The following is a 12,090-nucleotide window of genomic DNA, read 5'->3' on the forward strand; positions in this document are numbered from 1 at the left end:
AAATGAACTAAAAAACATATTATCGAAATACTAGTCGATGATGATTTGCTGCCTGAGGAAGCATTAGAAGAATATTCTAGTGTCCCCACTAGCCAATCGGGGTTGAGTGATAAAGATAAAATTGGGGTCCAGCTAAAATGGAAACAACTCAAGCTTGAACAGGCACGAATCGAAGCCAAGAAAGAAAAAGAACAAGTTCGAATCGAAGCCGAGAATAAACAAGCTCGTATTGAAGATGAAAGAGAAAATAAACATCTAGAGGCCGAAAAAGCTCGCACTGAAGCCGAAAAAGAAATTAGGCTGAAAACAATGGGAATTACACTCAACACTAATCGATCAAGGCAAAATGACAACTTTGAACTTAATCAGTATGTTAAAGTACCACCATTTAATAAAAATGAAGTTGATAAACATTTCCAACATTTTGAGAAGGTTGCTCAAACCATGGAATGACCAAGTGAAAAATGGTCATTATTATTAAAAAGTGTCTTAAATCTTTCGACAAGGGGTCGGTCAATTTGACTCACGTGACCTTCTGTACTCGTTGAAAGTTGACACAAACTTAATACTTAGAACTCTCTATATATTGGATATATCTTCACGAAATCTGGCAGTCTTTCAGTTAATATTACAAGTATTTCACATACAAAAAGTCATATTTCTTAGTGAAGTATTTCTAATAAAATAAAATAAAGTTTTGACCATGAATATATTGAGTATTTGTTTGGAATAGTCCGTGTGCAAAGTAATTTTCATGTTAAAATTAAAAATACTTTTCGTCATCTCAAAATTCCTTTGTATAATCCCTAAAACCTCGTACATGCATTTCAAACTTTTTTCACTAAATCCTTATAGGTTTTATGTTATTTTCTTTACCCTATCTCCAAACGAGATTAGTCAATTCAACCGACCTCGTAACCACAAAAAATATCGAAATTAATCTTCTTTTCTTTCTAGAATGACTTCAAATTGTAACCTGAAACTACACTCGTTTATCCTATGTAGCTCTTAGTTCGTTACATTATACATCTATTTATAATTAAATTTTATTGTTTATTGCCCTTTGAACAGTGTCTAACTGCTATCCCCCCCCCCCATTATAAGTTGTAAATCACTCTGCAAAAGTGCAGCTCACGTTACACTATCAAATTACAATTCCCACCAGCTGCTGAAGTACGTGCCTCGTGACCCATTTTAGTTAATTATTATTATTATTTATTTTACCAATCTAGTCTTAAATAATTTAAAAAGATACGTACTTTTAATTCTAGTTACTTTTATAATGATAAATATGAAAAACAAGAAATAAAGTACTTATCCAATCTTTTTTTTTTCTTTGCCTTCAATTGTGGGGAGAGTTAAGCCTGATTTGTTTTAGTGATTATAGTAAAGCAGTAAACAATTTTTATTTAATTAAATAATACACCTAACAATATAGACTAATAACATGCAAAAAGTAGACAAATTCACTTACTTCTAAAAATGTTCCTGGCTTTCTAACTATGCGACATAAGCCGTTACAAATTCATCCAAGCTTGTAGTAAACTTTCCCACGTGAACGATTTCGCTACTGCGAGTAAAATTGACCATTATCAGTTCAGAACACAACGTTATACAATACTCCATTTGACTGATGAAATCCTTGACTTTCTATTGGTTATAGATAACATATATATATATATATATATAATGAAACGTAAGAGAGAACTATCAACGAATTGTGAAAGAGAGGATGTGACAGGTGGGTGTGGCAGGAGGGTTCTGATTTTCTATTCGATAGCTCTGTAACCAAACAAATTTGAAGGCTATAAAAATTATGGTTTGTCTGAGCAAGAAGGATTTTATGGAATAATTTATGCTTAATTTTGTACTTTTTTGATGGGTGGTGGATAAAATAGGGATGATGACATGCTAAGAGAAAATGTGGAAATTCAGAATTTGTTTTTAATATTGCCATGTAGAATTAAGAAATTAAACTCATATATTATTAAAATATGAATTATTAGCTAAGATTTTATGCTATTCTAATTGGTATAACATAAACAAAAAGTAGTTTAATAAAATTTCGAATGTAAGATACTAAAGTCTTGTGTCATGTGCAGTAAAAGATACCTCTGGCGATAGGGTTAATAGCATCCTTTGGGTTGTGAATTTTACAAAATTTTGTTGTGATTTTCATCTTAGAAATCCAATTTTTAAGCATTGCTAAAAAATTCCATTATATATCCAATTAGTTTCAACGTGATTGATAGTCATCAATGCATATATTTTGATACCCTATTTTGCTGATTCCAGTAGTCATCATTTCTGGCTATTGGTCAAGATCAATTTATATCTAATGAAATAAACATATCAGTAACATTCAATAAATAAGGATTTGAGTAATCAGAAAATTTTGCCATTGTCTATCACATTTGCTAAACTAACTAATTTTTACTTGAAGAGTCATAATAGAAGAAACTTTCTATGGCTTTCAAAGATATATAATTCAACATGAAAACATCTTCAGGAATGAAAACACTTCTGAAGAGACGATAAAAAAATCACAGATCTGTAGTTTGTTCCCAAGTCTAAACTTCCCATTAAATTACCCCTAAAGAAGTTCCATGAAGTTAGTATCTCAAGAACCCATAAATTACTACTCAAACCAGTCTATTTACTCCACTTTGACACATACATCATTCATAATTTGCTTCATCGAATTGTATTTAACCATTGACTCAAACTATTTTCAAAGCTTGGCTTCATTAGTAAATTTTCAAACCATAAGCTGTGACATCATAAAGGGGTGGGCAATGAAGATTTTTGGTAATAAAACCATTAAGAGATCACAAGAAACAAATCATAATACCTATATAAGTCTATACTTTAGGATAGGAAGAGATCTTCTAAAAAAATAAAATCAGTAAATATTTACAGGAAAGACCCATCAGAGCTGCATAGAAATGAAAGTTGTTAGTCCTTTTTTTATATTCAGATCACATTAACTAAATGTTGAATAATGACAAAATATCAAATTCTAAAATATTTTTTGAGATAAAAATTGTTGAAATTGTTATTTCTTTTATTTAAATTTTGAATTTTTTTATGGAGATATGCACTTGACATTTGAGAGGTGCTCTGTCATCCAAACAGGATTAAAAGATAAAAATATAACTATGAATGCCATTTGAAGTACGCCAAATACGAAAAGCAAATTTACCAACACTACTGAAGCGGGATAAAAAATAAGTTTAAATCTTCATCAAACCTTTATCACACAAATAGGTTATTAAAATATTTAACAAATCCTGAGCTTGGAAGTGCATGCCTTAAGGCATGTAGAAACTTTAAAATCAAACAAGCTATCTAGGTTGAACCAGATTAAAAAATTCCCAACACACAAATCTAGAAAATTATACATTCAAAGAAAATATCTCACCTTGCTGTTGGCAAAAAGTAAGCCTACTCCCTCCATACAAACTTGTAGCAGCCCATCTTCACCTGTCCTCATGTCCTGAACAGGGAATTCTCCACCTAATTCTGTACCTGAGAAGTGCACACAAAAGGGAAAATATTTTCAGTTAATGAACTAAATGATATGGTCTGACTCACAAAAACTGTATATCTACATAAAACAAAGAAACACATTCTAAATTTATGTCTTTTGAAATAGTTGAAAGAATCTTAATTTTCTTTATTCTTAAAGTAAAAACACTGAAAAAAGATTTCATAGATTATTAAAAATAAATTGTACCTATGATATAATTTTCAAGAAATATTTTCTATTACTGAAATGACAATCACACTAAAGTTTTCACATTTCACAAGACACAATTATGAAAAACAGATGGATGTAAGGTTAACTTCTGATCTCTCAGTGACATTAAAAAATTGCAAGACAAAATATTTCTATGATCAGTAGAAGATACAATTTTCTAATCCTTTCACAAATTTTATCGAAATCAACTATATCTAACATTAATTTGTTTCTATAATAGAGCATAAAGTACAGATGGTTGAGTGTGTTATACTTAAACAATTCTGAATATGCAAATCAGCAAGTCATATGTGACAACCACAGCTGATATCAAGTAGTGGTGGAACAACAAGATCATAACTACATTTTGACATTACATGGCATTTTGTAGGTTGTGTGATGCCATCAAAAACTGATTAGTTTTGTGAAGAGTATACAACAGCCTTTTCCAAAGCAAATTATTCACACATTCAGATTATAAGAATGTTTTCAGGTTGGGGATTTAGAATTTCCAAGATAGGAGATGTACTTTGTACTTAATGGCATTGACAAACAAATGAATACTGTCTAATCTGGAGCATCAGGACCATCCAAAAAGAGACCTACAACAAGTTATACTCCAGACATGGTAAGAAAAGTGCAGCAACAGTATGCAACATAATCAAGAAAGATTCCCTCTGGAAAAGTGACCCAACTCACATGTACACAAGTTTCTTCCAAGACACATCCATTCAGCTGTTGCATACCTTAAACAACTGAAGAATGAAATGGATATTCATGGAATTCCATAAAAATACTTGCCAGTCAAGTTGTCAGAAGCATCACCTATGAATTTCTGTGTGAAGGGACAGTTGAAATAGCTACTGAGAAATTGCCATCTTTTTACACTGAATGGATGTGTTTTGAACACAACAGCCTTTTGCAATGGAAATCACATTGCAGGGCTATGGTCAAGATGAAGAGAGTCATCAGATAGAGTGTTTTGAACACGACAGCCTTTATGATAAAGCCTTTTGCAATGGAAATCACATTGTAGGGCTATGGTCAAGATGAAGAGAGTCATCAGATAGAGCATGACCAGACATAGTAACACTGGGTGTAACTACATAGTGAAACTGCAAAATCATTTTAATATAACATACTCAACTCCTCTATTACATATCTATATATTGTATGTTCAAATATAAACTGGTACAGCTATAGAACAAATGTTTTTACAACAAAACTAATGTTGTGCAATACAATGAGCAAGAAAAGAGAATAACGGGTCATATTACCAGATAAAATACCTGTACCTCCAGCAACTGCCCTTTCCATGGCTTCTTTGATGCAGTAATACAGTTCTTTGCACTGGATAAGTAATCAAACAAATGACAAAAATCACTTTACCATGAATTTAATATTTTCTCAATATAGGAATCCTACAATAAATATAGGTGCAGTATTATTAACATTAACTTCCTCAATATGGGCCTGGTCGATTTGACAGACCACATCACCTAATTGTACTTGTTTAAAGATTTGATACTACTAACTTTTAATATAATGTGTATATCTTCACAAAATTTGGCAGTCTTTCAGTTTATATTATAAGTCTTTCTTATACACAAAATCATATTTTAAGTGAAGTATCTTAAATAAACCAAAAAAACAGTTGTCCATGAACATATCGGTTATTTCAATACTATTTGTTTTGAATAGTCTGAGAGCAAAGTGATTTTCATATTAAGATTAAAAATACTTTTCTTCATCTCAAAAATCTCAAATTTTATTTGCATAATCTCTAAAACCTCTTAAATATATTTGAAATGTTTGTTTTCAGTGAAATTTTATATTTTACCTTTTATTTTCTGTACGCTAACTCGTAAAACTTGACTGATCTCGTAACCACCAAAAACAAATTGAAATAAGTCTAAATTACCTTCTTTTTCTTTCTAAAATGATTTCAAATTGTAACATTAAACTACATTCGTTTATTCTAAGTAGCTCTAAGTTCGTAAGTTTGTTTTATTTAGAACCGTATCTAACTACTACTTGTGCCATTATAAGTTGAAAATCACTTGGGGAATGTGCAGCGCACATTACGCTATCCAATTATGTTACCCATGAGCTGCTCACGTGCATGCCTCATGAAAATATGTTATTGTATTATTATTTATTTTATCTAATCTAACGTTAACTAACCTAGAGTTTCCTATTTTTACCTTTTAGTTAATTTTAGAATAATAAATACAGAATAAACATAAAAAACAAGAAATAAAGTACTTACCCGAGTATTCTTTTTTTCAAGTGTCGACTGTCGATGACACTTAAACCTACTTTATTTTTTAATACTAATGGTAGTAATGCACTAAAAATTTCTATTTAATTAAATAATGCACCAAAGATCACAGGATAATAACATACAAAAAGTAGACAATTTCCTCTAACTATCACAATTTTTCAGACTTTCTAACTATGCGACAAGAGCCATTACGAATTCATCCAAGCTATTTGTTATCTATCCCATAGGAACAAAGCTTGTACTAAAAGTGAACTTGACAATTCTCTGTTCAAAACATAATGTAATATGATACGTCACTTGATAGATGAAAACCTTTATATTTTATGTTATATATAATATAGAATTAAATGTAACAGAGAGCTATTAACAAATCGTGAAAGAGAGGGTGTGACAGTTGGTTGTGGCAAGAGGTGTCTGACTTTCTATTTGATGGCTCTTTAACCAAACAAAATTGAAGGCTATAAAAATTATGGTTTGTCTGAGCAATGACGAATTTATAGTGAGTAATTTATGTTTAATTTCATACTTATTGGAGGGGTGGTGAATAAAATAAAGATGCCTACAGAAAATGTGTCATGCGTCACACTAGGGGAAATTCAGGATTTTTGATAATATTGCCTCATAAAATTAAGAACTTAAAACATATATATTATTAAAATATAGATTATTCGTTAAAAATTTATGCTATACTAATTGGTATAACATAAATAAAAAGTAGTTGAATAAAATTTTGAATGTAAGTCACTAAAACTTCGTGACATGTGTAGTAAATGATGCCCAGGTAGATAGGGTTAATAGTTGACATCAGACTTCTTATAAGATAGCAAATTCAAACCATCCAAAAGTTACTATTCACAAAAAATAACTGTACAGAAAGGAGTATGAAAAATGGCACTTTCTCAAAAATTGTTGGTGGACAGTATCCACCTGCATCCATTCTTGAATCTAAACAGTGCATGTAATTCCAAAAATTGAAATGATCTAATATCACTATATTTCTCTGAAAAACAATCAGTTTTGAAACATCACAGACTCTGAAACCAATGAAAAAAACTGTTAGGTTTTAATGAATTAATGTAAGTAACACAAACTGTTTTTGCTTTGATTAAATAAGTAATTATGAAAAAAATATTTTATACACATTAAACATTTAAACAACAAAACACGCTTAACACACTTTTTATTTTACATAGTGCTCTCTGCACATTCCCCAGAGAAAATTAAGGCCAGCTTTGTAGTATTAATAGTTTTATCATCTCAGGTTTATATTTTCCCTATTCAGAGATAAGATAATATTTTTGAAATTGACTGTATTCTTTCTTTCAAGCAAACTTATGGTAGTATTTTAGCCCTATGTATATGAGCTCGGTCATTTTGACCAGTCTTGTAACCATAAAACTATAAATATTATAAATTTATAATTACTAACTGCTAAAATGAATACCAAGTTTTTGTTAGGAAAAGTTTATATTTTATCTGTTATTTTCTCTACCCTAACACTAACGGTAGCTAAATCATCAATGTACAGTAAACTGAAATTTTTTTAAATTATGAAATAAAGTAAGAAATACTTTTATTCTTCTTCGAAGACATCATTTTGGGAAACTGTTGACCATCTAATATATTCACAGTTTCAAATGTTTACCTTTTCACATATAGCTTATTTTAATTTCATAGCTTTATTGCCTGGCTTCTAAGATGTACAGTTTACTTATCAAAATAGTATTGGTTCTTTCAAACCAACAGTGGAGCTCTCCTGATATAGTTAGGACAGTTATTGAGCATTTCATCAATGATTGAAAGGGCTTAGTAGCTCTTGCTTTCTGAGCCTCCAGGTGGTGATGAACAATACAGTGCATTGAACTACACTGTACATTTGTCATTCATGTAATAGATTCTTGTACACCTAAGTAAAGCATGGTGAAATTGTTCAATTGGACATTTACTGAACTAGACCTAGTTTCTTTTCCCAAGTTTGTTGCTAAAACAATAATTCACATACTTACCAAATATGCAATTTATAACATAAATAATACACAAATTACTAAAATAAAATGTCCAATAACAACTACAATTGAACTGCCTTTTTAACTAAATTATAAGTAAGTTAAAAATGCATTGATATATGAACATACGGAGAAGTTAAGATCATTGAAACTACATTTGACTTTCTCATTATCTACAGAAATTGTAGATACTATATTACTGAAGTTATACAAATTAAAGAAAGATAATTTTTTTTTCTAATATTTTCTTTAGAAATAAAAACTTTTCATTATAAACACAAGCTGATACTAATTTTATTGTCATATGTTGATTGATAGTAAAGTTATTTAAACCTGAATGTAACTCTGCAAACATCATTAAATGTGCAAAAGAGTCAAGTCCGTCTAAGCAGAGTTGATACAAGTAATGCTATTTTTTAGGGCTTACCTTTTTTGTATGATACCTATGCAATTGTGTTTGTCCACCATTCCTTCTCCATAAACAAAGAACTTTATTTTTAGGACTGTATGTCATGTTAACCAGACGTTCATACCACCATCGTTCTACAATGGTACCAATCACACTTCGAAGAATTATTCCATCATCTCGAACCTATTAGATGATTCATCATTTGAGTAAAATTATTCTAACTATTATATGAAGTTAACAGTAAAAAACAAACAATAAATGGTGTTTTACAGAACTTCTGGATTGAATTCAATAAGAGGCAGAACATTGTGTTATTACTTTTGATTTTATCCATTTCATTAAAAATATCAGTGTGTGCACTTGATGACAGATTTCCATTTTCTTTATAGTTTAATATATAAGCCAACACAATATAATGATATTAAATGAATTACTTAATCAGTAAAAGATACAACAAAAATAATGATTACTTGCTACATATTTTTTAAAATTTATTTGTCTAGTCATTTGCACATTATCCCTTTTAATCTCCTTCACACCTGAAGTTTCTTTTGAAGCTTCACTTTTTTGTTAGTCCATATATAGATAGCTTCAAATTACTTTTACTTACAGTTAGACTGATTTGAGAACTCAATTTCAATGCTTTTAAAATCAACTTCACCTTACTGTGAGGAAATAATAGAACATAAATCTTTTGCATTTCGTTACACATAAGAAATAAGAGTTAAAATAAAAACTTTTGACTGGACATACCTCCATGAAAAGCATATCTCCCGTAGCATCCATGCCTGAGTGTACTGTAAATGATTGCCGATACATCTGCCGACTACCCAGTGGTTTAAGGTCTATGTCATTTCCACTCTGTGAAACAGTTAATTACCTTTATGACTCCTGAACAAATCCAAAACATAAATGTGTCAATATAACTTCCTTAAAAAAAAAAGTAGTACTGTTTGAAATATCTATTCATTTCACCATCTTGAAAATAAATTCTGAAATTAAATTAGTTTATCAATCCTCATTTTATGAATTGCATATAATATTACTCTTGACAATTACCACCAATGAAATGGCACTTACAAATTATAAATAGTAATCCTAAGACTATTGGCATTATCTGCACTACTATTATTTACCAGGTTTTCAATCTGGTCAAGAAGTTCATTAATTTCTGCACTGTACACCAAACTAATGTGACATTTTCCTAGAAGACGGCGAACTTTCCTCCGGATGGACATTTTGTTAACTGCCATCATAACCATGAAGGCTACCAAGTTATATAACATTGTTGATAACAATCTATCTTCATCATGTTCAAGTCGTTTCCTATCCATTTCAGATAAAGAATTATATCTGTCAATAAAACAAACAAAAATTAAATCTGCTATAAAGAAAAACTTTTACTTAAGTAAAACTATACACTATAAGTAAAATACAATCTTTGTATACGCACATGTAAAAACATATTTACACATATTTAAAGACATAGTCTGTACAGAAAGATTATTGAAAATAAAGTTTAGACAAAGAAACATTAAAAAAACTAATTTATTGTAGGTTCAAAAATTGCATTCTGATAAATTAATCTCACATATATACTATGATGAAACTTTGAGATATTTGTGTCCCAAAACAAATATACAAAAATTCTATGATACATGCATACAAGCAATATGGTGCTTATGCAATAAAACAAATGTATAAACAAATTGTATATACTTTAGAAAACTCACAATATAGAAATTTAACTATTAATAGCTAAAACACTCACAAGTAAAGACATTACACTCCATACTTATCTAAATAAACCATAAGAAACACAAAACAACTTAATGTCTAAGCAGAATGTGGATAAATATACTAGTATCATTGAGCAAAAACCTAATTTTACTCATATATTTTAACTCTCAGTCAATTTGACCAACTACACGATCTCTTTGTACTAATTTAAAGTCTTTATAGTTTTGATACTAACTTTTAAAACAGTATGTTTATCTTCACAAAATTTGGCAGATTTTCAGTAAACATTGTAAGTCTTTCATATACAAAAAATCATATTTTTAGTGAAGTATTTTTTAATAAATTAGAAAAAAATTTGTCTGTGAATATATAGAGTATTTGTTTTTAGTAGTCCACATGCAAAGTGCTTTTCATTTTAAGATCAAAAATACTTTTCTTCATCTCAAAAATCTCAAATTTCATTTGCTTAATCTCTAAAACCTCTTAAATACATTTCAAATGTTTGTTTTCAGTAAAACTTTGTATTTTATGTGTAATTTTCTCTACCCTAACTCCATACAAGATTGGTCAATTTGACCAACCTCGTAACCAAAAACAAAAAAATCTAAATTACCCTTTCTAGAATGACTTCAACTTGTAACATGAAACTAAATTTGTTAATCCTAAGTAGCTTTAAACTCATAACAGTATACATGTATATAATCAAATTTTGTTTTATTGTACTTTGAACCATGTATAACTACTATTTGTTCCATTATAAGTTGTAAATCACTTGGGGAACATGTAGCTCACATTATGCTCTCGAATTACCTTGCCCATGAGCTAATCCTAGCTGCTCGAGTGCATGCCTTGTGAAATGTTTTTATTATGTTACTGTTATTATTTATTTTACCTAATCTAACCTTAACTAACCTAAAGTAATCCCTATTTTTACATTTTAGTTACTTTTATGATAATATATAGATAAGGAATAAACATGAAAAACAAGAAATAAAGTACTTACATGGGTCTTCTTTGTTTTGCTGTCGACTGTCGATGACACTTAACTTTACTTGTTTTTTTTATACTAATGGTATTAATGCACTAAATAATTTTTATGTAATTAAATAATGCACTAAATAATTTTTATGTAATTAAATAATGTACTAAATAATTTTTATGTAATTAAATAATGCACCAAATAACATGAAATACTAACTTGCAAAAAGCTGACAATTTCCCAAACTATCAATTTTTCTGGCTTTCTAATTATGCGACAATAGCCATTACAAGTTCATCCAAGTTAGTTGTTATCTTTCCCATGGGAACGAAGCTTGTACTAACAGAGAAAATGACAATTGTCTGTTCAGAAAACAATGAATATAATAAGTCATTTGATAGATGAAAATCTTGACTTCGTATTGTTTATACATAATACAGTATTAAGATTAAGAGAACTATTAACAAATCCTGAAAGAGAGGATGTGGGTGTGGCAAGGAGGGTCTGATATTCTATTTGATGGCTCTGTAATCAAACAAGATTGAAGACTATAACAATTATGGTTTGTCTGAGCAATGACGATTTTGTAGTGATTAACTTGCACTAAATTTCATACATATTGGAGGGGTGGTGAATAAAATATAGAAGAGGGGACGCTTAGAGAAAATATGTCACATTTCTCACACTAGGTGAAGTTCAGAATTTCGTTTAATATTGACTCATAAAATTAAGAACTTAAAACTTATATATATTATCAAAATATGGATTATTAGCTACGAATTTATGCTATACTAATTGTATAACATAAACAAAAAATACTTTAATTAAGTTTTGAATGTTAGTCACTACAACCTTGTGTTTGTTTGTAATTAAGCACAAAGCCACACAACGGGCTATCTGTGCTCTGCCCACCATGGGTATCGGAAACCGGGT

At 29.8% G+C, this 12,090-nt stretch overlaps 1 protein-coding gene across 1 annotated transcript in view; it reads right to left on the reverse strand.

Annotated features, from left to right (window-relative positions):
* Nucleotides 1-3,112: 3,112 nt before the first annotated feature.
* LOC106468642 (MAP kinase-activating death domain protein-like) overlaps nt 3,113-12,090 on the reverse strand; it is a 138,202-nt gene continuing 129,224 nt past the window's right edge. The window contains exons 31-35 of the mRNA XM_022396995.1: nt 9,575-9,791; nt 9,192-9,299; nt 8,457-8,621; nt 5,035-5,089; nt 3,113-3,528 (exon numbers count right to left, since the gene is read on the reverse strand). Coding sequence (XP_022252703.1) covers nt 3,404-3,528; nt 5,035-5,089; nt 8,457-8,621; nt 9,192-9,299; nt 9,575-9,791 — 670 coding nt within the window. The 3' untranslated portion in view covers nt 3,113-3,403. The remainder of the gene's footprint in view (nt 3,529-5,034; nt 5,090-8,456; nt 8,622-9,191; nt 9,300-9,574; nt 9,792-12,090) is intronic.

The sequence above is a fragment of the Limulus polyphemus genome, unplaced genomic scaffold, assembly GCF_000517525.1.
Source record: "Limulus polyphemus unplaced genomic scaffold, Limulus_polyphemus-2.1.2 Scaffold3095, whole genome shotgun sequence".
Classification (NCBI taxonomy): domain Eukaryota; kingdom Metazoa; phylum Arthropoda; class Merostomata; order Xiphosura; family Limulidae; genus Limulus; species Limulus polyphemus.